Source organism: Trachinotus anak, unplaced genomic scaffold (genome assembly GCF_046630095.1).
Source record: "Trachinotus anak isolate AG129_WGS33_773 ecotype Australia unplaced genomic scaffold, CSIRO_AGI_Tana_v1 ptg000023l, whole genome shotgun sequence".
Classification (NCBI taxonomy): Eukaryota; Metazoa; Chordata; class Actinopteri; order Carangiformes; family Carangidae; genus Trachinotus; species Trachinotus anak.
The window spans coordinates 3,147,241-3,175,124 of NW_027273874.1; the positions used below are offsets into that span (position 1 = coordinate 3,147,241).

General features: G+C 41.3%; 4 protein-coding genes and 1 long non-coding RNA gene across 20 annotated transcripts in view; 3 read left to right on the plus strand and 2 right to left on the minus strand.

Moving 5' to 3' along the window:
* Positions 1-11,250, plus strand: part of svep1 (sushi, von Willebrand factor type A, EGF and pentraxin domain containing 1) — a 96,445-nt gene extending 85,195 nt beyond the window's left edge. For 5 of the 6 annotated variants that reach the window (XM_071459693.1, XM_071459694.1, XM_071459696.1 and 2 more), the window contains 11 exons: positions 44-278; positions 695-850; positions 1,366-1,429; positions 2,137-2,310; positions 2,545-2,721; positions 3,513-3,695; positions 5,682-5,852; positions 7,480-7,575; positions 8,148-8,243; positions 8,985-9,078; positions 10,957-11,250. In XM_071459693.1, coding sequence (XP_071315794.1) covers positions 44-278; positions 695-850; positions 1,366-1,429; positions 2,137-2,310; positions 2,545-2,721; positions 3,513-3,695; positions 5,682-5,852; positions 7,480-7,575; positions 8,148-8,243; positions 8,985-9,078; positions 10,957-10,987 — 1,477 coding nt within the window. In that variant the 3' untranslated portion in view covers positions 10,988-11,250. The remainder of the gene's footprint in view (positions 1-43; positions 279-694; positions 851-1,365; positions 1,430-2,136; positions 2,311-2,544; positions 2,722-3,512; positions 3,696-5,681; positions 5,853-7,479; positions 7,576-8,147; positions 8,244-8,984; positions 9,079-10,956) is intronic. The other variant, XM_071459695.1, reaches the window with a different exon arrangement.
* A 111-nt stretch (positions 11,251-11,361) lies between these two features.
* Positions 11,362-15,955, minus strand: txnb (thioredoxin b). Its single transcript, XM_071459712.1, has 5 exons — positions 15,818-15,955; positions 13,956-14,060; positions 13,422-13,487; positions 12,451-12,516; positions 11,362-11,749 (listed from the first exon to the last, which is right to left on the minus strand). The coding sequence occupies exons 1-5, from the start codon at positions 15,839-15,841 to the stop codon at positions 11,687-11,689; spliced, it is 324 nt and encodes a 107-aa protein (XP_071315813.1). The 5' UTR covers positions 15,842-15,955; the 3' UTR covers positions 11,362-11,686.
* LOC139607096 (uncharacterized) lies at positions 15,632-17,642 on the plus strand. Its single transcript, XR_011684786.1, has 2 exons — positions 15,632-16,008; positions 16,633-17,642. It is a non-coding gene; the product is annotated as an uncharacterized lncRNA (long non-coding RNA).
* A 912-nt stretch (positions 17,643-18,554) lies between these two features.
* LOC139607091 (prostaglandin reductase 1-like) lies at positions 18,555-23,069 on the minus strand. Its single transcript, XM_071459710.1, has 9 exons — positions 22,952-23,069; positions 22,249-22,392; positions 22,053-22,098; positions 21,870-21,929; positions 21,146-21,313; positions 20,168-20,441; positions 19,921-20,026; positions 19,520-19,638; positions 18,555-19,361 (listed from the first exon to the last, which is right to left on the minus strand). Exons 2-9 carry the CDS (start codon positions 22,352-22,354, stop codon positions 19,251-19,253), a joined length of 990 nt encoding a protein of 329 aa, XP_071315811.1. The 5' UTR covers positions 22,355-22,392; positions 22,952-23,069; the 3' UTR covers positions 18,555-19,250.
* Positions 23,070-23,183: 114 nt separating this feature from the next.
* Positions 23,184-27,884, plus strand: part of LOC139607090 (DNA polymerase nu-like) — a 58,178-nt gene continuing 53,477 nt past the window's right edge. For 6 of the 11 annotated variants that reach the window (XR_011684782.1, XR_011684783.1, XM_071459699.1 and 3 more), the window contains exon 1: positions 23,184-23,818. Coding sequence is in view for 5 of the 11 variants with exons in the window: in XM_071459708.1 (XP_071315809.1) it covers positions 25,143-26,168; positions 26,307-26,516; positions 26,755-26,987; positions 27,154-27,388; positions 27,467-27,518 (1,756 nt within the window). In the remaining 6 variants the exon portion in view is untranslated. Of the gene's footprint in view, positions 23,819-24,495; positions 24,555-25,106; positions 26,169-26,306; positions 26,517-26,754; positions 26,988-27,153; positions 27,440-27,466; positions 27,519-27,884 lie in introns of those variants that run through there. The other 5 variants (XM_071459708.1, XM_071459707.1, XM_071459705.1 and 2 more) reach the window with 5 other exon arrangements.

Here is a 27,884-nt window from a genome sequence, read left to right on the forward strand (position 1 = left end):
ATTTGCTTTCTTCCTTGTCATATGTTTCCCCCTTGTTCTCCAGGTGTGAGGAAGGGTATGAACTAGCTACACAGACAGATTCTCTCTCCTGCCAGAGTGATAGCACATGGTCCAAACACAGCATTCGGTGCCGCCCCACCCCCTGCCCACTACCCACCAACTTCTCCATCCCCCACCTGGTAATCACTGGGAAGGAGCTCACTCCTGTGGGGGACACCATCACCCTCTCCTGCCCTCCTGGCTTCTACCTGCAGGGGTCAGCACTTTCTGAATGTCAGGTAAGAAACATGTTGGTGAATGATTTGCCCAAGTCTTTTAGATTATTAATCTTTATGTGGTTAAATAATGGTTAACCACGGAGCAAGATGTTTTTGTTCACGATATGCAAAGATGTTCTGACCTGCTTTCTTAAGTAATTTAGCTTTTCTGACAAAGAAACTCTGCTTTAGTTTAGAAGTTTGGATGTGAAATGTTTCAATCTGTTTCCAATTACAGACTGTTTGACCATAGTATTTAAAATTTTGTGCAGCATCAATGTGATCCAAAAAAGTAGCCATTAACAGTTTGCAACACTTATGGTTATCTAAAGTGTTAACACTTTGCTTATTTCTCTCTTTTTTTCACTGAACATATCAATAAGAAACTATGAATAATGTGCTTCTGTCCTCTCCTGTCTTTTGTGGTGTGTGAAAAGCTGGGTGGAAGCTGGACTCCAAGCATCTTGACAGTTACCTGTGAGCCGGTGGTGTGTGAGAAACCCCCTCCTCTTCTTCACGGTGTCACAGAAGGGGACAGCTACAACTATGGAGACTTTGTCATGTACTCCTGCCTCCCTGGCTTTAACATGAAGGTACTGCTCATCAGGCCACATTTTTAAAAACAGGTCTCATAATTTATGTCACATTAAAATGTAAAAGATGTAAATTGGTATCTGACAGTGCCTTCAAAATTTCAGTCTTGGCCACACATTTCCTGTAATAAAACAGACACGTTCTCTCATTTCCTGCACTGTGCTTTAACACAGGCTGTCTGTACTGAGCTAATGGCTAAGAATCAGATTACAGAAAGTCACATGATATCTCCTAAGCAATCAATAGGAGTGTGTTGTCATGGAGCAAACAGAGCAAGCTGAGTCACTCTATTCCTGACAAACTGAAACAAACTAATACACTAATACTAACACTAATACACTAGCTTCCTTAATTTTAGTCTTTAAATACACTGTAGACACAAAAAGAGTTTGCATTCAGTTTGAAGTGAAAAAAATCATCAATCTTTGTTGTCTTATGTTTATAGAGGCCACACTTTTCTGTGTCAAGGTTGTCTGTTGTACTTTGTAGCATTATACTGTTCTCTTTGTTGCAGGGAGACTCTATCCAGACCTGCCAGGGAGACAGGACATGGAGTGGCACCCAACCAGTGTGTGTTGGTAGGTTTGTGTTCATATGAGACAGACCAGGAAGTGTCTGTTACAACGTCAAATATTTAATCCTCGTGTTGCCTGTGCCAGTCTTAAAACTCTTTGCCAGTAAAGATGGGAAACACACCTTAAGATTGAGGAAACTTTTTTTCTTTTTTTTTTTTTTTTAGTCATGACAGTCACAGTCACCACATTGATTGAGTAAATAGAGGGGACAATAAACTGGCTACAGCACCCCTGAAAACCCACAAGAACATGTGATCCAGTTTCATAAGGAAAGCAGACATCAGTGAGAAATAATTTGCCTTCCTAATGTATGCTGCAGTTGTGCAGAAGAAGAAATTAAAAGGTGAAAATGATAAATTTAGATGAGACTTTGAACACAGAAATGGTGGTAACAAAGACTGTAAACTCTGCAGAGGGAGCTACAGGTGTGAAAACTTATAAACTTATAAAAAAGAACTTATAAAATGATTTTCACTTAAGGCACACTGTCTTATTTTACTGTTTGCTGTTTATGGACACTTTCAGTTAAAATTCTAGTTGTGAAAACTAAATGTTAAAATAATCTTAAAGCAAAGTGTAATGAAATAAATTTGTATTGAGAGTATAACCTAGAGATTCTCACGATGTTATACAGCCTGTTCCATTATATACACATTCATCAATCCTGCCACATCCCTGAAACATTTTATGTTTGTTTATGTTCTCCTCAGCACAGTCCTGTGGGCGTGCCCCCACGGTAAAAAATGCACTGGTTCAGATGACAGGTGACACTTACCTACACAATGCAAGTTATGTATGTAATGCTGGGCTGCAGCTGGTTGGCTCTCAGACTCTCATATGTCAGGCCAACGGCACATGGAGCCTGCCTGCTCCTACATGTGAAGGTAAGAAGGATGGCGAGTAAAGGCTGAATTAAAAGTTGATTTGTTGACACTTCTACCTGGATCCACTGCATGAAATCTGATGTTTAGAACTGCAGATTCAAAAGCTACCACACATCATTTCCAGAAAAAGAAAAAGTCCTGTGTTGTTGGAAGAAGCTGATGCATTTCATATACAGATCTATAAGCAGTTTGGGTGAACAGATGAATAACTGAGTAATAATTTTCTCATGTCAGCGGTCAGAGGCTGCGACACCCCAAAACAGATGCTGCATGGCAAATTGCAGGAGCACAACCTGAACACTGGGAGAGCTGTGGAGTTTCAGTGTGATAAAGGCTACACCCTAGTAGGAGAGGCTCTGGTGGTGTGCATGGGTGGCAGCACCTGGAGCTCTACTTTCCCCACCTGCGAACGTGAGAAACTTTGCCTCACACACACACACATACAAACACACACAGTTACGCGGAAACATGCAGGCAAAACACCAAGGAAGTTTAATAAATATGATATGAATGAATGCATTTGGCAAACATTTGCAACACATAGACCAAACAATGCAAGCTGACACCCCACCTCAAAATTCTTTGCAACATTACCCAGTTTCATTATCTGTGTCACAATGAGGCTGTGACAGGAGTCATTGAGTCAGAGTTCCTCCTGCTTCATATTTCTGAGTCTTTTGTCAAAATGAAACCAAGACTTAGTGCGGTCATCTGAGAAACAAACGTGGTTAAAGAAGTTGAGAAATGTATGAGAACAATGTGATACATAAATCAAAAAATATACATCTCTGAGAAACTGTTAATAATTTCATTGACATCATCATAAACATTAGGAATTTATCTCAGTGAGCTCATAGTGCAGCAGGATAGACACTACAACATTCAGCCCAATATGCTTAGAATAAAACCATATGCATAAAAATATCTCTAGATAAGAAACAAAATAAATAATTACAAAGACAACCAACCAATTACTCGAGAAAATAATCTTTAGATCAGTTAATAATGAAAGAAGTCGTTAGTTGAATCCCAAATGCAAATATATTCAGGAACATAAAGTATATCTCTCTGTATGCAAAGCATAACAAGTGGAAACATGCTGTTCAGAAGATGTTATTCAGTGTAATGTAACTGAGTGTGATCGTAGCAATTAAATCCAGTCTTTCTTCAGTGTGTAAGTCCATCTTTTCTGTTCCTCACAGCGAAGTCCTGCCCCACTCCTCCAGGCTGGAGGGGGGATGGTAGCAGGAATGGATCCCAGCAGGAGTTCCTTGTCGGTCAGTCAGTGCGTGTCACCTGCCCCAAAGGTCAGCAGGTGAAAGGCAGCGGCACCATCACCTGCAGGCCAGACCAGACCTGGAGCCCCATCGGCTCTGTGTGTGAAAGTAGGTACAGGTTAAATGTTCTATAAAATAAAGTTTATTGTTATTATTTATCCAGTTTGGGAAGATATTTACACTATATGAGCCATCGACTTGTATCAAAGAATTTGTCAAAACAGGAAGCATTTGTTTGACAGATCCCTCCTTTCAAAACAAGACTCCAACAAAGTATTTATCTGTAAAGCTCACCATCACAAATTAAGCTAGGTCCTGGAGAAAAGTTATTCTTCATGGTTCACTCTGGATAAAATCGGTGCTCAAATATTTCCATAAAACTAAAAAAAACAAACAAAACGCAGCACTATTTCAGTAACATGTAACTTGGGTTGAAAAAAGAAACTGGAGAAGAATTCTGAGTGACCCCTCCTGAAGCAAATATACAAAATGTTTTGTCCAGTCAAAGCCATATAACCATATAACTTGACTGTGTCATTTATGTGAAGTAGAATCAAAACCATATTAATAGTAATGATAGTAAAGAGTAATAATAATAGTAATAATGCCTGTCTGATATACTATACTAGCAGACCACATTATTGTCTGCTGTCTTCTTATGACAAATGTATTAGTATTGCTGTATATGTTGAGAGATGCAAATATAAATTTCAGTACATAGATATTTTATCGTACCTTCATATTGACCTCGACTCTTCTTAATTTAGGTTTTAAGTAATTTTGTTGTATGTATGGTGTAACATTGTTTTTTTGTTCTGTAAAATACCCTGCCTCTGTGTATATCTTTTTTTCCTAACCATATTTTATGATTATACTATGTTTGTGTAAAAATCAATACAATCTCATGTAAGGCTATCAGAGTGAATTTGGAAATCAACAGTCTAATTTCAGTACTCCACTTACTACATTATGCCTTAATTCATGAGAAAATCAAGTTAAAACCTGTATTTGATATTTCACACCTCTGCATGCTCCCCCTGTCTTGTGCAAGTGTCGCTCTACACTTGCATGGCGGTTGGCTTTAATCTACCTGTTAGCGCGAGTATCATTTCTCTTTGTTGTCGCCTGTCTCTCACTGGGCTTTTATCAAAACAAATGAGGCTGCAATCAAACACTGTGTTGATGCCCTGTACACTGGACTAATTATTGGCACCTCTGCAGCTTCTATGGCAACCTTTGTCAGATAATCCTCTGATCTTTCTTAGACCATTGTAACACATTGGTGGTTATGTTGCTATGGTTCATCATTTGTATTTGCATTGAGTTTATTCTCCTATCTGCATGTGTGCCATAATCCCTTTAGTTGTCTGTTTTTGTCACAGACAATGTTTAAGTGAAGCCACACAGCTGAACTATCGGACACATTTGTAAATTTTGCATGAAATTCTCTGTCTTCCAGGGTAATGAGGGACACAGAAAACACACCTGATTTCATTTAATCAACACAGATTTCTCTCTCTGCAGTGCACAATTGCATAGTTGTGTCTTGTAAGTACATACAGGGGGTAGACAAAATAGCAGAAAAACCTATAATACAATATACTGGTTCTGCAGAAAATGGCAGTTTTTTTAGGCTAAAGTAGTTTTTGTGTTGATGCTAACAGTATTTCAGCTTGGCCATTTTAAGATTGTTGTTAGTATTGAGCATGAGTGGCAAACACTCATTTTCTGATGTGGTAAGAAGGAAAAAACAAATGACAACATACCAAACACAGGAAAGAAAAAAAATCAGAGGCCTCAAAAAACTGCAAAGAATTGAATAAACACCTCTGACAATCTCAAAACTTTGACATGATGAGCTGCTATTGTACAGTATTGTAAGGTGTCTCTTTTATTCTGTCCACTCCCTGTAGGCTTAGCTACTTTTAAACTTTGCTTTTACAGGAGCCTGAAATGTTAGAGCTGTTAGAGCCATTTAGAAAAAACATGTGAGTGTAAGAACAAAGACATGATGAGGACAGCAGCAGCCTTTTAAAAAAGACTAAGTAGTGTAGTGAGTAACTCGTGGGTCGTTCCATCTGGGCTGTTGTACAGGGGTGTCCTGTGGCCCCCCCCTCCATGTGGCCAATGGGGTGGTGCGGGGGGCGGTGTTCCAGTTCGGGGACGTGGCGGTGTACTCGTGTTTTGGCGGATACACCATGGAGGGCGTTGGAAGGAGCAGGTGTCTGGAGAACGGCACCTGGACGCCGCCTCCCACATGCAGAGGTAGAGAGAACACAGAGGGGACTCTGCCCTTTTCCCAGGACACTTCTGCTTACGCTGACTGTCCCTTTCGCTCATGACGCCACGCTGCTTCTCAGCTTTTTAATTCTCTCCTGGACTCCTACTGCTTATCTCCAACAGCTGCTTTGTTCTGTGGAGGATATTAACTTTTCTGTGGTGAAAAAGGGGAGCATAACCACAGATTCCCTACTGCTGCACTGTGACCGAGGCCTCTGTCTGTGCACTCTTAGCACTGTTACTCATGACTCATATACATGAGTACGTTCTGTAGTCTGGATCCAGTCCTATTAAAGAAAGAATCCACCCTACATGTTAAAACATTTGGTCATGTGTATTGTATTTCAGGCACAGCTGCATTGCTTAGTGGCATAATTTTGTTGTTCTTGTGAATGTATGGATAGAAATATACTTTCTGTGTCAAGATTTTTCTAGTGTACCTGCAATATAATATAGCAAGTCAGCCACCCAAAGCATCCATAGTTTTGGTTTTGGTGTACAGCCTTCAGTTATCAAGCTTTTTATTGGAGTGATAAAACCATGAGAGGACAATATATATTTTTCTCAACTCACTGCAGCCTCAGTTGACCAGAGTGCAGTGCAAGTTTAAGATATTTTGATTGAGGAAATCACAAACAATCACCACAAGCCAGAACACACACACACACACACAACCATAAACTGTAAACTGTAAAATGACTGAAGTGTAGAGGAAAGAGCTGTCATTTGCACAGGACACAGACATGACAACATTCATAACCTAGTTTACTACATATCTGTCGACACCGATCCCTCTGTGGTTAAAACATGAAGTCCATTACTCTTCTGAAAAAACTATTCAGTGAAATACAAAAAGATGTGGGTTTTTTTTTTATTTATTTATTTTTTTTTATTTGGTTCTTTTGACCAGAGCCTTTTTTTCAATCAGGTGACCAATTAAAAAATATGTTAATTAAACTGACAGAGCGGACTTTGGAGCTGCTCTTTTAATTGAATTTCCAATCAAACTATTAGCACGTCGTCCTCACAGAATAATGTTTAATGTGTGTAAAGTACATTGTGATCAAAACCCACTTTACACACAGGTGTGTAACAAATCTGAGGATCAAGTCAGTGGTTGACCTCCATATTCCTGGGCCACTTGTTTTGCTACAAATTTAAAGAGAAAGACAAACCACCACTGATCCAATGCAACATGAAATGCAGCTCACGTGTTTTGCATATGAAAATAAGGGCTGGATCCAGGCTAGCCTTTCCTCAATGGCTGCTGAGTTTCATACAGAAATACACACACACACACACACACATATACACACATACACTTGGGGCATCTCTATTGATGACAAGTTTGTATGGAGGAATTTAATCTGCAGTGTGTGAATGCTGCCTTTGTTCTAGTGCATGAGGTTGCACAGTCAAGAGTTGCACCAGAGGCTGTGACTGTAGAAATAACAGAAATTACTGTGCAGTGTGTTGTTCCACTCTTTATGAGTCTCTTCCACATGTGGCATGTAAATTGTGTGTGTTTTCGAGCAACAGTCCTCTTATCTTAACCTGATATGTCATTGTCTGTGTGTGTGTGTGTGTGTGTGTGTGTGTGTGTTTCCCTCAGCTGTGTGTTGGCTGCAGTGTCAGAACGGGGGGGTGTGTCAGCGGCCCAACACTTGCTCCTGTCCCAAGGGGTGGATGGGCAGACTCTGTGAGGAGCGTAAGTATTTAATCATAAAATATCGTTCAGTAAACTCTGTGGACACACTGTTATCACACACAACATGACCCAGAGTGTTTTATAACGCAAATGCAAACAACTCAGTAACGCAGTAATCCAACCACATTGCTAAACAGGTTCTACCAGACGAAGGTCCACAAAGAGATTAAGAGATAACAGAGTCAAATGTCGTTTGCAGCTGAGAAGTTGACATTTTGTTTTTTTTGCTCAGTCGTCGCACAAGTTAAAGGGGCAATAATTCAATAATGACTTAAAGTCACACAAGACAAGAAACTGCTGTTGCAATCAAATTGATTAAAAAGGCCTTTGAGTAGCTTGATTAACAATGGTCAACAACTACTGTGGCTTCAGAGAGTAGACAGAGCCCTTCAAATAATAGATGTTCCAGCTGTTCTCACAACATGTTTTCACTTTGTTATTATTGGTTATTGAGTGCAGTTTTATCCATTTAGAATATTTAAACACTGGAATAAACCAACTGAGAGAGATGGGAATGATGACCATAAATAACTTCCTGTTTCCACTCATCTCTCCTTTCTCTTCCGTAACAGCTATCTGCATCCTGCCGTGCCTGAATGGAGGCAGCTGCGTGGCACCCTACCAGTGCGAGTGTCCCACCGGGTGGACGGGCACACGCTGTCACAGTGGTGAGTTCATGTGTGAGTCAGTAGTGATTTCAGGTGTTTTTGCTGGTGCGTATGTGAGTAAAGCTGTGCACCTACTGTGTGCATTAATAGCTCAGTGACGTAAGGTGGGAGTCCGGCCCCACTTACCAGGATTCCCTGGATTCAGCCTCATAATTACCTGATGGCTCTGATCCAGGAGGGTTGTGATGCCACAACTTTTTTCCCCTCTGTTGATGTATTTGATTATTTATTTATTGGTAATAAATAGCTTGTTTACGACCTACCTGCCATGCCACTTTTAGAGTAAAATACAATGTTTTATATATTTTTATAATAAATAATAATGTAGCATAATGATGTTTTGTATGATATTTTGACTAAAAGTTATATATGCATGCCTATAATCTATCTCAGTAACTTAGATTGTAGTATTATTCTTTTTTAGGGTGACAGCGTCAAAGCTGTCCAGGAAGTACAGGTGAAAAACAGAACTAAGCATTTATAACTGTTTGTATTGTAACTATGTTTTTAACCAGGAGAGTTCCATTAGAAATCTGTTTACAGGGGTGTCCTGGGATATTAAGCTGATTCCAGATATAGTTTGTAAGGGAGTGAGGATACAATCCGATATCTACGTCGTCTTAAATGTGCACATTTTCTCATTCCCATGACAACTTAATCTCATCTTCTTTCTCATCAGGATGTACTTGGTTACAGAATTGATGACATTTGTTTGTTGCTGTGTGTGTGTCTTCTCCACAGCTGTGTGTTCATCACCATGTCAGAATGGAGGCAGATGCATCAGGCCGAACAGATGTCACTGCAGTTCAGGGTGGAGCGGGCACGACTGCTCCAGGTGATCAGAGACTAACACAATGCAAAGCTTTACTGAGATTGTTTTTCAAACATTTCCATAGAGATACTAAGTTTATTAAGACAGTGATAAGTGGATAAGTGGATTGTTGTATGTAGCTTGATATGTAAATAAAAAAATTGTTGTATATATAGTAACTGTTATTTTAACAGTTCAGTAAAGGCAAAAAGACAACACTACATCTACAGCCATGCTAGAAGCTCTGTAAAGCTGTGCTTGAACACAGGGGTGCTCTCAGTGACTGTAAATGCTAACATCAGCATGCTAACATGCTCACACTTACAATGCTAACATCCCGATGCTAAGCTCAATGTCTGGTGGTGGTGGACTGACTGACAGAGCCGCCCATAGGGCCGTGCTGCTAACATGGCTAAAAAGTTGAAACCCTGTGCAGCTTGTAACAGTGACAGTTGTCAGAGTAAAACACTTACTTTTATGTATTTAATAAAAAATCTAAATCCTACTGGCTACATTTTAACACTTAGTGGATGTTTTAAATTACTGCTTCTTGCATATTGCCACTTGTCACACGAGTAGGTTGATCTCTCTGCTCCCCACACAAGAGTTAGTCATTAACAACAGTGTTTGATCTTTTCAGGAAAATGTTACAAGCTGAATGAATATTCTTGTTGATGAATAATACTTTATTTTCTGTATTATCTGTCTCAATATTCTGTATCTCTCTGTGTGATGCTCCAAAATCAGACATTTACTGTGGGGAAAAAAACCTGGCAGGCTTGACGTCAGCCCCTCAACCCTGAGCACCCCCAATCTTATGAACGACTCGTTTGGGTGACAGGGCTGTAAACACAGCTCAGTATGAGACTGCTTTCCTGGCTGTGGACAGTTTTATTCCAAAGTAGTTAATCTATCATGTGGTCAAGGTCCACTTACCCTGAGTTATTGTGTACATTAAAGTCAATTATATTATTTAGCACTATACATTAACATGTACTAGTGGTGTACTTTATGTTCCTGTGTTCATTTTGTTATTGGGTATTCTGGTATCCAAACAGACACTTCCAGAGCAGCTATGGGAACATTGAAGAGGAAAACATTTCCAACTAAGGCCTTGAGATTTTATTTTTATATCACGTTTTGAATGTTTAATCTTGGAGAGGGAACTCATTATGATGGCTAAGCCTGTGAATATTCTCATTTGCCCAGGTCATAGTATCTCAAAGACTTGGTTATTTGTCTAGGAAGACGTTTCACCTCTCATCCAAGAGGCTTCATCAGTTCTTGCTCGCACCTGACCAGGGTGGGACTGGTCAGGTTGCTTTCGATTTTAAATTCCTTTGTGATTATGATGGCTACACAAATTTCTCTACAGACAGAAGTATCGGGGAACTACAGCGATGCTACGAATCCCAGAGTCATTTTGATGTACAATTTTTGCCGTTACCACACCCTTTGTAGAATCAGGTTTACTTCTCGCCCAGGGACCTGACTCATAACAAGTGCTTGAACTGAGAACCCACAAATATTTACTTTCACACTCGTCTCCTGGTTGAGGTTGGAGTTTTTGGCAGGATGGTGCTTGTTTGCATCTGTTATCATATCCTTCGGAAACTTCAGGAAAAAAAAAACAACAAAAAAAACAGGATACTGTAGCATGGAAACACTGTATCCAGGTTTTAAAGCACTGTCTGCTGCATGTGCAGGTCTTTCCTCAACTGAAGTTACATATAGTTTCGTAAGTGAAATACTGCGAGTATTCAGAATTGTTAGTTAGGTGTATTTAGTCAACTTTTGCCTGCATACAATTAAAAAGCTACGAAAAAAAAGCCTAGGCCTAAGGCTGAATTTCCTGCATGTGAAAACTAAAATGTATGTCCTCTTCTTTCCTTCTCATTGCAGGAAAAGGAAATCAGGATACTATCACTTCTAAAGTTTCCACTCAGCTCCATGTGAATCATCTTATGAAGGGAATTCTTGTATAGTTAACTGACACACTTTCATTCTCATCTCTCTGCAAAAGGCAAAGCAAGAACCAGTTTGTAAAATAAAGCTGTATTTTTTCATATAGAGACTCAACAGTATTAAACATGCTGCTATATACTTGTACGATGTGTAAAAACTATTGATGCAATTGTTCAGTGTATATGTGTAAACTATTCTCACATTTTTATTAAAGCATAAAATACCATTAAATGCTCTTTTGATCAGATTCTTTGCTCGTACAGCAAGAGGTTGTATCAGGATTATGTTCTGTTGTTTTTAAATGCACTGTGAATGAGAATTATAGAAAAACACCAACATGTCTGTAAGTTATCTTCATTTATTAAATCCACTGTGTTGAACACAACATATAAAGAAAACTTCAGGAGCTGGTTGTGAGAAAAGCCAATTCTTGATATAAAAAATTTAAAAAGTGGTTGTGACATGAAGGTCCAGTCAAAGTTAAGTCGATACACACATTGGGCTTACATGACTAGAACCAAAACATGAGTGGAATAAATTACCTCCTGTGAGAAACAGAAGACCTGATGCTTATTATACATACAAATGAAACTGGAATTGATGAGATGTGGACCGAGGGTAGCAGGAACCTCTGGTGTTTGTACAGTGAAGGGTGTGTGTGGATTGGTCATTTATATTCATCCAGTTTCTTAGCCAGCAACTCCCCATTGGCACCAGAGAACTCATGCACCTGAAAGACAGTACATACACACAGAGGATTAAAACCAGCATTAATTACAAAAAAGTATGCAATGATACAGCATGTTTCTTTTTTGCCATGGATCAATTGAGTGAAATGTTAAGGGGTTTCTCATAGTGACAGACCACAGGCCTATCGCCAGCCCACAAGGGCCTCGGGCAAGAAGATTTTCACATTCTTACAATAAACCTCCATTAACTTTTTTTCCCCCCCTGAAGATTACTCATCAGTGCCTAAAAGTCAAATTCACCAAGCTTTTAACTGGACAAACTTGTACATTGTTCGTTTTACTCTGAAGAATGTAATTTGTTGATGGGGTGCTGTGTGTTTGAGATTTGATAATTAGCATCAAAAAGGTCACCAAAAAAAAAAAAAAAAAAAAAAAAAAAAAAAGTAAAAAGAACAGTGCAGCTGCCAGCAGCATGTCAGAGCAGAGCTGTGCTGTTACAGAAAAGAAAAAAAATGTCCATATAAGTAGTTGCTGCATCAGGCTGATTGTTTTCAGCAGAAAAGATCTGATGAACTGACGTATGCCACCTGCCCTGAACCAAACAGCAGACAGTCAGTGACTAGTGGGAAAGATGGTCGAGCATTTAGCAGCTCAAAAAAAACATGTCCTTTCTAAGAGACTTTCAATGGAGATGTGTTGTGTTGTCAATGTTTCCATCTTTGCTGTACATTTAAAAACTCACCAACTTTCCATTCTTGTAGAAGTGGAATGTGGGCATGCATTTAATCCCGCAGTGCTCGCTCACATCCTGAAAAAGAGCAAAAGCGAGATCAGAAACAGTCGCATGGCTGCACTGAGTCGTAACCACTGCTACATCCCGACTGGGGGAGCGTGCATGAGCCAGACACAACGACACGTTCCTCAGACAATACAAAACACAACTTTCTGTGTTTATGGAGCACAAATATGTTGTGCGTTTCTTCAACCAGTCGGATCGCCCAATCTTTGAACTTTTAGATTAGATTGTGAGCAACCCGATTGAAAATTGACTTGTATAATATTAACTGGATCAGTTAGAAAATCAATCGCTTGTTTCAGCCCTTGAATACCGTTCTCACAGGTCTGTGTAAACAGATATTAGCTGGAGTTTGGCCAAAAGTTAAAAACCCACCATGTGTGTCAGTATTGTCCTTATGTGACAATGTGTGTCAGAGGGTTACCACATGTGGTTACAATACACCACCATGCAGGTAAGTCATTCTGCCAAAAGCTGTAATCCCTCTTCACAATGCTGTAAATGTTTAAGGCTTATTGGTCCTTTATCTGCATTTTTACATCCCCGATTTTAATACCAAAACGGTTATCAAGCATAGTTTGTTCTCATTTCACCACATTGTAGCACTGACAGACAAAGACTCTGGTCACATGAGCCAGCTGTGGTCCCACAATGGCTAGTGAAGGGGATTTCATGAACAGTCCACATTGCTTTGAGTATTAACAGCGTGGCAACCCCGTCAACATAAGCTGCAACTACGAGAACAGCGAAGGGACAATTCCTTTAATGCCTCTCTTAGATAACACCTATGTTTCCTTTACACAGCTGTTACAGAAGCTACATGCACATCAGTCTTTTGACTTTTAGGAAAACCATGGCTAACACACTGCTCTTTTGCACTTCCCCTGTCGAGAGCAACAAAACACACACGCACTTACCGAAGCTTCATCCACGTCCACCTTCAGGAAAACGACGTTATTATACTCGGCCTTTTCTGACAGCATCTGCACAAGAGTGGATCAGTGAACATTAAGGTACCCACAGCACACATGATGCATACGACCGCTGTCACTGTACGAATGGGAGAAAAAGACTGTGTCGATGCATTTCTGTTGTTTCTTACAAAAGAGGTCTTATTTAACGCGTTTACAACCATCACATCACATTTCCAATGAAGCTGCCTGTTCCTACTTGACAAAGGGTTGCCCGAGCAACAACCTCCCTCTCCGAAGAGATGCTCCTCAAGCAACACGTATCCCTCAGGAAAGGGCTCATTTAAACAACCCCGATTGACTAGACATTTGTTACACAAAGGCTGCAACTATTGTGCGTCGAAACATAAAATACCTCAAATCCACACGCCTTTGAAAGTGACCAACATAATTCTCTATTGCCCATCATCTGGTGTAGGTTCTGCCTTGACATTTCCCTTGGTCATATAAATCAATTTTACAAGACAATCATCCACTTACGACAAACTTTGGACCAATCTGTTTACAGGGGCCACACCATGTGGCTGTGAAGTCCACCACCACCAGCTTGCCTCCAGCTTCCTTGAGGATGGCTTTGAACTCATCCTACAGGAAATAAAAAACAGATATGAACATCTGGACCATGGCGCCACAGGATTAAGTTACCTGAATTTGAAGTCTGTCATTCAGAAAGTACTGCTGGGGACACGCAGTTAGTTTTAGATGCTGCTCCTCTCCAGTCCATCATCTTTATTTCATCAGTGGATAGTTATGACGCAAATTTAAAAACATAGGATTTCCTTCATTATATCTTACATTTTTTACTTTGTGTGTCAGTTTCCTGTACTCAGGCTTCAGTATGGTACAACTATAACATAATTATACCATAACTATAAATTATTATAATCATTTCTATAACAAACACTGTAAAAAGGATTACTGTGCACTCCTGGGTTGTTATTGCTGGGTTTCTCTCTAAAGCTAAAAAGTCTCTTTGGTCCCTACATTTGTGATTTTAAGATGTGAAAAAATGAAATGAAAAAAAGGTAAAATAAAAGAAGGTGCTAAACACTGTTTAGAGGTAGCAGTCAATCATGTTCAACATCCAGAGGTCCAACGTTTGAAAAGATGGACTAAGGTTAAATAAAAGGAAACGACTCCTCCATTTATAGGTGCATCTTCACTTGTGCTTTAATGATAACGACTTAAACCATATCGCTCGGTGTCAACATGCAGCTAATGTTCATCCGTGCGGCCGTGAAGCTTGGGTGCAATAATGTGCTCCGTGCTGGAGGACACACCCGTCTCCATCCGTCCATCCGGGGACGCCGGCCGGACTGGGGTGGCCTGCTCCGGATAACCCGCCTAGCGCTGAGGCTAGCCGCCCCTTTAGCATCTGAGCCCGCGGTTATCAGCAAGCAATCCAGCGACGTTCACAGCCAACTTCACGATGGTTTAACGCAGGAAAACATGGCCGTCTACGAGGCTTTTCCACCGCAGCCTAGCCTCCATAAAACCGCTCGTAATCCCGCCCGGCTACAAGACGGCACAGCCCGCAGTCCGACACATGGTGGCGGCTGTCGAGCACGACGCCGGGGTGAAGTTAGCTTCCGATGCCCATTCAAAGAAGTTCAATGACTACAGATTCATATTTATTTTATTATTATTATTATTATTATTATTTAATCCATTCATTCATTGTTGTTGTGGTGGTGGTGCCGTTTAAAATCTGCTTTGAAACTCGTTAAATAAATAAATTAAATAAGTGTTTAAGAAAAAAAAAGTCTTTCCATCCAGTCCACACACAAAAAAAAACCCAACTTATTTCCACTTGTCATGTCTGGATTTGATCAACAACCAGACTCCTACAAGTGTTTTAAACACAGCTTCACATCTATGAAGTCCTTGATTTATTTGAGAAAACACGGAAAGCGTCGATTTCACAGTGTTTCTTCATAACGGGACCAAAAACCACAGTTTTTAAATGTGTGAATCCTGGACGAAGATCAACATGGAGAGCGTGAAGCGGTTTAAACTGTCGAGCCCTACGAATGAGAAGCGAACTTCAGCGTCGTCTGTCAACCCGACTTCATTCAGACTGAATCACCCTCCCAGAAAAGATAACCCGAACTCATTTCTTTTGTTTTTAAATCCAATGTCAGAACAGAACAAAAAAAAAAAAAAAAAAAAAAAAAAAAGCCCAGAAAACAAAGTGGAGGATGGGCAGCGGGAGGGGGGCGGACAGGCGCGGGGCTAGCCGGGCCGAGGCGAACAGCATCCAGCGTTTCACCCGCCGACCGCTGTGTCCGTCATGTCGGCTCCTGGACGGCGGGAAATGCCAAATAAAACAAGTCACGACTTACCAGATCTGACACTTCGCGGACCATGGCGGCTGTCGGGTGTTTGTCTGTGTGTGCGAGCAGACGACTGGAGCGCGAGTTCAGCAATGCGCCTGCACCAGGGCACACGCCGCGCTTTTATTGCAGCGTCAAGCGGAAGTCAGGGAGCTGCGCTTCAAAAATAAAAGCCTGCCATTCAAGTTGGCGAACATAAGGTAAGGGGGTGGTAGAGTGGGTGGAGGGTTCAGTTATATTTACTGGATGTGTTTCCCAGTGTATACAGGCTAACTTCAGTTGTGAGAGGGAAAAAGTCGGTATGTTTTTGTTGTCTGCATGCAAAATATATAATTAACATTTGCATTAAAGGGAAAATCTAAGACTATGAAAAGATGTGGGAGCCATGTATCCATAAGAGTCCCGTGTAGGAGAGAATTTTGTTTATGTAAAGTATTTATTAAAATAAATTGGGACCAATTGTACACCATCAGTAGTTTTCATGAATTGTTTCCTTTATCTGTTCATTAAACTATTCTCTATGAACTATTTTTATGAAATACAAAGGTGCGCCCAGCTATAACGAATACAGTCTAATACAATAGTCCTGAAATAAATTCTACCTCCATGACAGTTACGCTGTTGCTATTATTTCACTCACTCCATCTATGTCAAGGAAGGAAGGATGAACAAAGCTACACGTAATAAAGTTCCAGCTAGGTGTATACGTCCTACGTGTCTGCAAATACTGGTGGACATTATGTAGTGGGGAGGTGTTGTTATTACCTGAGTCTATTTGTGCATTGTAGTGAACCAAAATTGACTCACATTTGTTTTGTTTTAAGATATGAAACACTGAAGCAATGAAGCGTGAAGCAATCCAGTGCTTATCTTTCCAGTGTTCTTGACTTGTGGCCCCTGACTTGAAGACATTGTCCAGCCGGGACTCATTGTCGTGTTTCAGATGTCTGTGAATTGTTAGTAGTTCCATCAAAGACAGTTCCCCTGTGAACTTCTCACATGTTTCTTTACTTAACATGGACATATTCTACCAGATATAGTGAAAAGTTCATATCCACCTGCAGACTGGGGGCCACCGGTCAGTTATTGTGAATTAAAACATCACAGTTTGAAAACATACACAACAAAACATTAACTTGAAAAAAAAACAAAACAAACAACAACAAACAGTTTATTGTTTGAGCGTCAAAGCAGTAAAATATCAATGAGTCACAAAAAAAAGACAAAAAGATTGGAGGAGAGAAATGCTGGGGGCTTCTTCCATCACTATGATAAACCAAGTTGTTGCCAGTAAAGGAGTTTTATTTTGAAAGTTGTCAGAGATGTAATACATCTGCATAAACGTAGCGGTGTTAAAGTGTATCATCCGCTATATATCGCCGCATTAATAACAAAAAAACACACTAATCGCTTGTGACTCTACGAACAATTACATTATCTTGTATAATTTTAAATAGTATAATAATTTGTTCAAGTATATGTTATTATTCATCTCAGGGAAAGAGGCTGAACGTTGACTCAAGTCACAATGACTTGACAAATTCGTGGTTTACCGTAAATGACTGAGTCTGCGCAGCTCGATTCCATTGAACTTCCGCCCTCACTGCAACACACCGCACCTACCTCATTACATCATGTCCACCGAGCTTTTCCATCCGTGGTTTAACCATTTCCACAATATTTCTAATTTAGAGTACGCAGAATTGTTTTGGCAATTTGTCCCAACAAGCTGAGAATTGCGTTTTATGCTTCTTATACACCAACTAAATTCATAACATTGAACATAGTCTTTTGATGCTTTTATTTTCTGTGAAACAATAAAGGTTACAATGTTTCTTGGGCTTCCTTTCAACAATAAGCTAGATCTTGCCAACTTTGGTATAGAGGCATAAACATTTCCCTGTCGAATTTGGGAATCAGTTTTTTCTTCTTTTCTACCCGATAAATAATCTGAAGAACCCCCTGATTTATGTGTTTGGAAGCACTGGATCAAAAACTAGCTCTTGACCAGCTACAGCAGTAAAATGCTGCTTAAGCAATGATGCAACAAGGAATTTTCCTTTTGATATTCTAAGTCCAATGTACTTTTACTGATGGATTCTGAATGTAAGACTTATTTTTTAATATGAAAATGATCAGGTTTCTCTGGTAAAGTGGTTTAATTTCCATCAAACGGTTTCTGACTCTCAAATATGAAATAAGATCAAAAAGCTCAATTTTTTTGTTCATTTTCTTCCAGGTGGAAAGTAACCTTTTTTTTTTTCCAGCCTCACAAGTTTTGGGATTGGCTGACAGGGATCAGGACCTCTGCTGGCTTAAAAAAGTAATTCTCCCACACGTGCACAAAGTATCACACTACTACACAGCAGGGGGTAAACTTTGTGTTACCCCACTGGACTAAAACTGGCCATAGCAGATAAACAACATCCTATGTAACCATGGAGCTGGGGCTCTCCACAACCTTATGAAATTCAGATTAGTAGCTAAAAATACAGCCTCTTTCCTGATGAAACAAAAAGCTCCACTTGGCAGCAGGAGGCCAACAGTGCCTGCTCTATTATCTGGACTCCGCTTCTTTTAGAATTGAAAGGATCGCACATTTTCAATAGGATTTTTTCCCCTCTTTTCCTCAGAGCCTTAAATGCAGCACGTGTATAAATTAACAGCAGATTTGTATGGTACAGATACTCACAGTCTGCAGTATGAAGCCCAACGCACAAGTAAAAGACATGATGCCAACAGAGACTTAAAAAAAAAAGTCAAAGTTTTTATTACCTATATAAAAGCTCTCACTAAATACAAAGCACAAGGTTAATTATTACAGTCAATGAATGTATTAGCAGCAGATCCACACAGCCCATCCAGGTACTTGCTGGCATATAGTTATCATTTCTTTACTTCTCTCTTACTAAAACAGTCATCTCATGCCTTACTGATTCCCACAGCGGTCTGGTCTCTCCCAAATGAAGTATGCTCAAATATGTGGGTACCTGTCTGGGTGGTGGTGCTAGGAAAACTGTTAAAAAAAAAAAAAAAAAAGGCAGGAAATGCTATTGGTTTTTGTTTTTTTTTTTTTTTTTTTTTAAAAAGTACCTCTCTCCATGAATGAAAATCCAGAATGGTTCAGCCTCACACAAATCATCACAATTTCAGAACTTTGTTTCAGATTTAACCCTATAACAGTGAATTATGAACTAATGCTAAAAAGGTATAAATCACATTTCCTCACGAGTACATTACCAGAGTGCTTTCATCTATAATGTTTTATTAATGTAATGCTTTATACAAAAACACTGAAATAAGACACGACATGTATATATGAAAACATATGGTTAGCTGTATGTGTCTACTGCTCAGTCCTTCATGTATTCATGTAATTCCGTTATAATGTCTCAGTGATTGGTAATACTGTTCTACTGATCTACGGATCCCACGGTCCGTGTCAGACTGCCACGATAGCCTTGCCGATGTTGTCCCCCTGCAGCATCCCCATAAAAGCCGCTGGCATGTTTTCAAAGCCTTTTGTGATGTGCTCCCGACTCTGCAGTTTGCCCTGCAGATCATGCAGATCAGATCCAGGGTAAATCAACTCATCCCAAACGTTACAACAGAAACATGGCCAGCCCTAATAACTGGGATTACATCTTTTACAGACGACAGAAACCTCTGAATCACATCAGGCATCATAATGAGTAGTTTTCAGTCACTAACCTCCTTCAGCCATCCCATCAGCCTCTTGAGGGATTCAGGGTGCTTGTGCTCCCACCTGCTCTGCATGAAGCCCTCCATCTTAAGCTGCTTGAAGATCATGGTCAGCTGAGGGTAGGGGCCTATGGGAGAGAGGTCGTTGAAGAAAACTATTAAGCAACTTTCAGTGGCTCTCCAAGGAAACGAATTCTGTTAAGGGTCCGTTTACATGTCACCAAAGCTTTTCAGTAACGCAGTGTCGCCCTCTAGTGAACAAAGGTGTTACTACACGTGAAGCTGTGAAGGGGTGAGTAATTTGTTTGCTTGGCAGTTGTTTCACTGTTCTTCCGTGGGCAGGCGCTGAGTTGAAGCAGTAAAATTAGCAGGATTATTGGTATTGACAATGAAAGGAGGAAGGTGCACACCTGTCTGAGGCGTGGTGTCATTGTACACAGAAATACTTCCACACACAGCTATTCTTCCAAAGTTCTTCATCTGTTGCAAGGCGACACTTGAAAAAGCGCCTCCCACCTGAAGTCAAGACACTCGTGTCAGTTGCACCAATGAAAAATAAGCAATAATACAGTTTTAAACATAGGAGGGATTGTAATAAGCAAACAAGAAGAGCTGAAGGACAGTTTTCAGGGTTGGAACTACACCACCATTGCTCACATTTTCAAAGAAGCAGTCGTATCCCTCAGAAGAAGCCTCCTTCAGGGCCTCCTCCAGGGATCCAATAGTCTTGTAGTTGAAGGCCTTGTCGAAGCCCAGCTCTTTAAGGTAGGCCACCTTTGCATCAGACCCTGCTGAACCCACCACCTTGCAACCCTTGATCTTGGCGATCTGGCCCACCACAGAGCCCACTGCCCCTGCTGCAGCATTAACCAGTAGGGTCTCACCTTTCTGGAGTCCCAAGACCTCCTCGATGCCGTACAGTGCTGTAAGTCTGCAGAGACGGAGACAGAATAAAGATCCAGCTTCTAAAAGCTGAAAAGCACGAGGTTATGTTTTCCTTTCAGTTCTCCTTTCCGGCCTTTGTAACATCAACTCTTTGTCATTGCTTCCATAGCAAGGTTATCAGTGCTTGTGAGGAGACTTCAGTTCACCAGGAGGAAAAACCATCTGGAACCTTACATGTTTATTTTCCTCAAAGGAAGACAAACCTCAGATGTCCTGAGCTGAGAGTCTTTAAAACAGCAGAGAAGCAACACTCTGACGTTTCCAAGTTAAGCATTAGAAAGAAATGGCAAAATACTTTTCAATTTAGCTGTCTCCTCTGATGTTTACTCAGGGAAGGTTGACTGTATTCTTCTATGCACAATACTTCACACATGGTATGGGTGTAGCCCAAGCTTACAAGCTATCTAATGTAGCTCCGAAGCAGCCTACTGCTTTTTTATCACTTGTGCTGACTTCCTGTTTCTACTAAAGCTGTTATTAACACAGTCCTGGGTCTTTGACGAGAACAATCCAGAATTAGCAGTGACAACTTCATGACTATCCAGCTGTTAGAAAAAGTTGGCACAGCCACTCACAGCTCGATGTCTATTAGAAAATAAATTGAACTTTTACATCTGGAAACCTGGCTTCTTTACACAACCCCTCAGCAATCGGTTGCTACCCACAAAAGCAGCTCAACATCTGCCCTACCCTGGCATGCCGATGGTACCCAGAGCCAGCGACAATGAGACATCTTGAGGCCAGTCAGGCATGATGGGAATGAGGTCTGTCCCATCACAGACTGTGTGGGTTCTCCAGCCACAACGGCCGACAACGTGGCTTCCCACAGGAAATGCTGGGTTATTGCTTTGGATCACTCTACAGAAGAAGAAAAAAAAAAAAAAACAACCAGAAGAGGAAAACAAAAGAAGAAGAAAGTCACCTGTCAGTCAAGTGTTTCTCACCTGTTGCCAGTTCAGTCCATATGAATGGCAGCCACACAACGCACAAAACTCTTTTAAGTTTTCTGTTTGTATTCACATGTGTCATGATATCATGGACAACAGATTTCAAGCCATGCAGCAGATTCGTCTCGCACACTAGTTAACTACAAAGCAAAGAAAAAAATCTTAGCGACATATGGCTTTGAGTCTGATTATTTTGACGTTCTTTGGAAAGTTTGGTCACTGAGTAATTTATTCTTCGTGTTTATCAACAAAAACATTCCCACTGAAACAGATGGAGCGTCTGAACACTCTGCCAAGAACATTTCAATGGTCCAATTTCACTCTTGAGTCACTGGGAATCAAAGGCTGCAGTAATTAACAGCAGGTGTAGGTCTTGGTCTGTTTCAGGAAACATCAGACATCATGACAGATAAAAGACTGCTCTGTGTGTGTGTGTGTGCGTGTGTGTGTGTGTTTGTGTTCATTACTTGGCCACTTGAGTTCCAATCATCACGTCGCCTTCTTTCATGCGAACCCTACTGAACGGCCTGGTGAGGCAAACACAGCGTTACGTTACATCTTAAACACATTTTTCATTAAGGAACGATTCTGTAATGTTAAGGAGAGTTCGCGATGATGATTCTACACATTTCTCTCTCCTCTCTGCTCACCTCATGTACGGGTCAACGCTGAGAAACACTGCCTCCAAAAGCACCTCTGAACCAAAAAAAAAAAACAACTGTTTAAAGTGCACAGAGACTCATTTTAAGCGCTTGGTGTATAATGTTTGAGACAAAATGAAGACAAATAACACGATCACCCCTTCAAGCCTAAGTAGAGAGAATTAACAGACAAAAATCACCTCACCTCCATGTTTGGGCTCAGGAAGCTCCTCCACCTTGAGCTCAAAGTTGCTGTCCTTTGGAAAGCCCTCAAAGTGCTTGGTCAGGATCCACATCTTGGCTTGGACCATGACTGGGTATTTGGGTGCAATAACCTCTTCACTAAAGCCTGTTTCAATCATGAAAGTGAGAGGGAAGGGGCTACATCAAAACTAAATCCATGCTGTTGAAGCAGCACAAGTAGCAGTTGCATTATGTTATCAGTATCCGTGTTAAATGAGGCTCCCCTCAGGCTGTGGTGTGGTTATAAGTAGCTGTTTGTGCAGTGTTGAAGTACAATACGAACATCTGGCATGCAGAGCAGTAATTCAAGAGGAATGCATTCACCTTACACATACACGCCTACACACAAACACTTGCACAGTCACACACCAACAAACGCACAATAATCAGGAAGAGCAAAAGTCAGAGCTGACACTTGCTTGGAATCGTTTCTTTCGGGGGGGGGGGGGGGGGGACAATAATAAAGTTAATATGTGATAGTATAGCTATGACAGCCATCGGTCAGGACAAACAGCGAAAATTCAAAGCTTAAAAATGAGAAGTGAACTCCCAGCTGTGGGTTTAAAGTCCCCCTTGAATCCACTCATGCCTCCTTTCCTAAAATAGAAGGAGATCTAGGTCATTAGAGTTGAAACCCCCCCCCCCGGACCAGCCCTGAGACTCACCGGTGGCGGCTGCCCCACAAAGAAATGGCAGAAGTCCTCAACTCAGCGAGTGTGGACCCGAGTGCGGCGGGTTGCTGAAAGCATTGGGAGGAAAGAGGGCGGGAAAGGAGCCGCTATCGATAAATCTGATTGGCTGGACCTTTGGCGCCGCCTTTAACGTATGACGTAGAATGTTTACGTCCTCCCTGCGTCGCGACGTCCTGTCAGAGGCGCTGCATTAAGTTTTTTCTCCAGACAGATGTCTCTTTATGTATGACTGGGGACTTACATTTTCAGCTGAAAAGATGTATGGAAGATCATATGTGAGGGTGAATGTTTTTAAGTTCCTAGAAATCCTATTTGATCATATAAATAAAATAGTTATGAATGTCATGAGGTGTCTAAGTGGGTGGCATGGGGGGGGCAAACTTCTCCATATTAAAAACTATTTATGTCCCATATAGCAAATTTAAACTTCCCATGTGCTTCCACATCTCGGCAGATTCCAGCTGTTATTCTCTGGTATTGACTGACAGCTGTAATAACCAACAGAATAGGTCCAGATGTGGAAGTATCATGCTGTATATGGGTCAGATTCGGGGGCCCAAGTATGGGCTGGATTTATTTTTGTTACCTGGGGTGGCAATGATCTGGTCTGTGCTTGATTATGATCCTGCTAAGTCAGTTTTCTTTTGAGTTCACTGGACAGGCTGAGTTTGATGTTTGGTGCGCACTCCGGCGCAGAGGGTGGCGGTAATGCATCTACTACGCTGGTTGCCAACCGCCTTTAAAAAAACCAAAGAAGAAGAAGAAGTTGCCGTTTGGATGTTTGGCGCGTACAGCTAGCTGGGTATGACGGGGTGCTAATAATAAAACGGAGAAATAAAAGTAAGTAATGCGGTGTTAGTGACCGTTTAATTACGAGTTTGACTTTTGTTGAAAGATAACAGACGAAACTCGTTACTTTCGATACAACTGACAAGAGACGTGGTAGTTATTAGCAAGCTAGCTATACTTTCTAGCTAGTAACTGTAAATAGCAACTGTTCACTTTAGCTACAGACGCTGACAGAAGTGGGGCGACTTTGTCCAGTTTCAGTTCCCTGCTCAACCCGAGTTTAAATTGGAGCTGAAAGATGCTGTGATACAGGGAAGACTAGATATCGTTATCGTTTATTTATTTATTTTTAATCTTAATATCGCATTATAATGTTAGTTTGAAACACTTTTTTATGACTAACGGCCACAGCAGCTGCGAACAAAACGTACCCATCGTAACCATTACCCACTAATAATGTCTTTAAGAGACCATGTTACTCCATATTAATGTGGTTTGTCTTGAGCAGGGATGAAGCTATTGATAGTTTTACCTTATACTTTATGTTTATTTTTCTTTGATCTGTTTTTGCATTGTACACTGCACAGTGCACACTTTACCAAAATCCACTCACTTATATTAGCAAAACAATTAAAATATGTTTGACAGCGCTATGACTCTGCATTAAGAAAATCTAACCTACCGTACATAACAGCTTTTCTTGAATTGTTTCATATAATATCCTGTAGTATTTTGTGTTATGACTAAGGAGGGAGGAGTGCCACTGAGAAGCAGTTGAGGCAGAAAGGTTTGGATTTGAAGATTTTGATTCTTGATTCTGCAATAAATCTTACTTTGCAGATTATAATTTGCTAATAATTTTTTGCAACAGTTTTAGAGAGATTTTGTTCAAACCTTGTGGCCATTTTGGTAGTTGTAGCTGTCGTTTGTGGAGCTATTAGGCTGTGTTGCATTATTTTGAAAAGAAATTTTAATATTCAGTGTTATACATTTGAAGCATTGCTCAGTATAACACAATACAATTCAGGACAACCACAAACTATACTTGTTAGAATGACTGTAATGCGAAACCAACGCCTCTAGCTCTAAGATAAACAGTTAAAATATTAAACTGTGTGCTACTATATATTTTGTACACTCCACAGGTCACTCACAATGCTGTGTGTTATTTTTTAATGCATTCTTTGAGAGTATTTTAAACAGCTAATGTACCTGGAGCAAATGTGTGTAAAGCTCCAAAGAGCTGATAATTGCTTTGCCATATCTTCTCTTACCTTGTTTGTATTTGTTTTCACCTAATTCTCCATAATCCACATTGTGCTGCTGTGTGACTGACCAGCAGAGTAACAAGGGGGAAACAAGGTGCTGAATCACCATGTTAGACGGTGGCCACTTTGTGGAGGCTCTGGGCCGTCTAGGTTATCCTGATGCATCATCACTGAAGGCCTCAGAGTTCGACTGGCTGTTTGACTGTGCTCCGGAGAACCTTCATTTCTTGCGCTTTGTCTGTCGGACCCTCAACCGGAACAATGTTCTCACCGTGGAGGAGGCGCGTGCTTTTCAGGAACTACGGAAATCCGGCAAACCAATTCTGGATGAAGCAGCCTTGGGCGAGGTCCTAAAAACCATCGGCCCTTCGGAGGGGAGCAGTGGAAACATCTTGGGGCCCTCTTCCTCATCTTCATCCTCTGTGTTTGCAGCAGAGGGGGAAGTGGCCATAGAGGACTTGGAGGCAGAGCTCCAGGCACTGCGTAAAGAGAAAGAGCTGAAGCAGCGACGCTATAACAGGTTGCAGATTGTTGCCACATCCCGTGCAGATGTTGACCTACGACTCAGTGCGGAGCTGGAGAGTGCTGCATGTAAGCTAAAGGAGGCCAGCAGTTTTATTGGAGCTGAGAACGCTGACACCAACACTCTGTTACAAAACCTAACAGATGAGGTCAGCAAACTTGCGTCATATCTCCCTACTCATCCAGAAACCAAGCAAAAAGCAACAGGAGAACCTATGGCCCCATCAAACGCCTCTATCTCCAAAAGGCCCACTGTCCTTCTCTCTCAGCTGTCATTGGATCCCTACCTGCAGCAGGAGGAACTCAACACCAAAACACTAGCCACCTTCACTCAGAAGCATTTCTTCCAGGGCATCTCAGACATTGTTGAGACATCTTGCTCAGAGCGCTTCCAGGTCCTCGACCTCAGTTCTTGTGAAGATGAAGACAAAGAGCTGGAGCAAGAGGGAAGAGAGAGGGAGGAGAGAGTGGTGGAGCGTAGGAGGAAAGAGATGGCCAGACTTCAGTGGTCTCATATTGTGACCCAACACCAACTGATGCAGGCCATGGCAGAGGAGAAGAGTCTCAAGGCCGGACTGGATTTTCTGTCTGAGAACTCATCTCATACCAAGGTAAAGCAGAAATATACAGTATAGTGTATTTTCTTGTCTATTGTAAATAGAGTCACTGTTCTTATTGTTTGTTTAGTAATTATTGTTCTGGGTTACTTTCTCAAGCTCTCCCTCATAACAATCACTCCACTTTATCAGAGCATTTCCACCTCCTCTTCACTGCATGTGCGTGAAGTTGTGTCCAAAAAGGAGCTGCAGGCTGTGGAGGCAGAGCTGGAAGCTCTGCTTCATGGACCAGTACCCACTACCCTTAGGGAGTCAGCCAGACTGCTTAATGTGCCAGTAGTGAGAGGAGACCTGGCTCTGCAACTGGCCAGGCAGGACTACTACACCTCCAGACAGGATCAGGTCAGTATGTGATGTCTCCCATTTCACCTTGAGATAGTTGAGTTTCTCTGATTTACATACTGATGCATAAACAAATAATCAAGAATTAATCACACATAAAAGTCATGGTTTTGATCCCTGTGTGAACAGCCATGTGAACTGTAACCTGCAGACATGAAACCAAGTCTGTCATTGTAAGACAACGTGGAACCAAAAATCAACCACCACAGTAAACTGAAGCATAAATCTCTCCACCTAGGTTCGTGACTACCTCCTCCGTCAGAAGGCATCCTTTGACCTGGTCCTTCTGGCTCAGGAGATGGAGTTGAGGAGGTGGAGGACTTGTCTGAAGCAGCTGGGAGAAGTAAACAGCAGAATGGTAAAGGAAGGTGAAGCAGCAACCCTCAGGATTGAGTCCCTGGCACACCCTGATCTGGCTATTAATCCCAGGCCCAACCCCATCATCAGCTGCAAGGATGCAGCCTTCAGCAGGTAAAGAAGACTCAAACTCCTCCTGCTTTAGAGTTTGGACTGTATTGAGCTTTTCCTTAGTGTCAGCATTTTAGAAGTAGGTGTCTCCTCTTCAGTGCCTGTATTGTATCATTTAAACGCAGGACGTCTTTCTTAATTCTGTATTATATGCAAATGCTTTCCTCAGACTGCTCCAGATCCTCGACCATGATTCAGACCATGGTCGTTCAGAGCCTTTTCGGACATATGAAGCACTGGACCAGGCTGCTTGTGACTTAGCAGGCAACCTCCAGACGACCCGAGATGCTCTGGGCGGGGCTGGCCGTGAACAGCACTACACAGCTGCTCGTCTTTATGGCGACTGTGAGGCGCTCCACAGGGCCATGTACACAGAGCTTCAGCAGCTGGTCTTAGGGCCGCAGGTACGTCCAGCGGCCATCACTGATCAGGAGCTGCTCTGCCCCAACGCACAGGTGGGTGTGTTTCCTTTTATTTTATAGTGCAGTCATCTTGGTCAACCATACAGAGTGAATCTCAGAGGCAATCCATTTTGTGAGTCAGTTGAGTTTTAAATTTCTTGTCACTATCGGTGAGGGAAGCTGGTGGCACGATAAGTTTTTTTTCTTTTCACTTTATTGACATATCACATTGTGGAACACTTAGAGAGACACGGGTATCTGGTATAAAAGCACTGTGTGATAAATGGCTCTGCTTTGCTGCATGACAAAAGCTTTAGTATTCGGTACAGAGATATTTGTATTTGTCTGCCAACCCTGTCTGAGAATATTAATATTTTTTTACTCAACATCTTAATAGTTTGAGTGAATCACCCTGTGTTTCTGACACATGCACAAGTGTATCAATGTGTAGTCTGAGGAATTCTCAGTAAATGCTGATTCAGTGTCATCATAGAGTTTG

Coding starts and splice junctions, on each gene's coding strand:
- txnb (XM_071459712.1), bottom strand. CDS start 15,841: ATGGTCCGCGAAGTGTCAGATCTG. Junction 12,517..13,421: donor TGGACGTGGATGAAGCTTCG/GTAAGTGCGTGT, acceptor GCTCTTTTTCAG/GATGTGAGCGAGCACTGCGG. Junction 11,750..12,450: donor TCTACAAGAATGGAAAGTTG/GTGAGTTTTTAA, acceptor ACTGTCTTTCAG/GTGCATGAGTTCTCTGGTGC.
- LOC139607091 (XM_071459710.1), bottom strand. CDS start 22,354: ATGGTCCAAGCCAAGATGTGGATCCTGACCAAGCACTTTGAGGGCTTT. Junction 21,314..21,869: donor ATTGGAACTCAAGTGGCCAA/GTAATGAACACA, acceptor CTTCTTCTGTAG/AGTGATCCAAAGCAATAACC. Junction 19,362..19,519: donor TGATGGGATGGCTGAAGGAG/GTTAGTGACTGA, acceptor CATGATCTGCAG/GGCAAACTGCAGAGTCGGGA.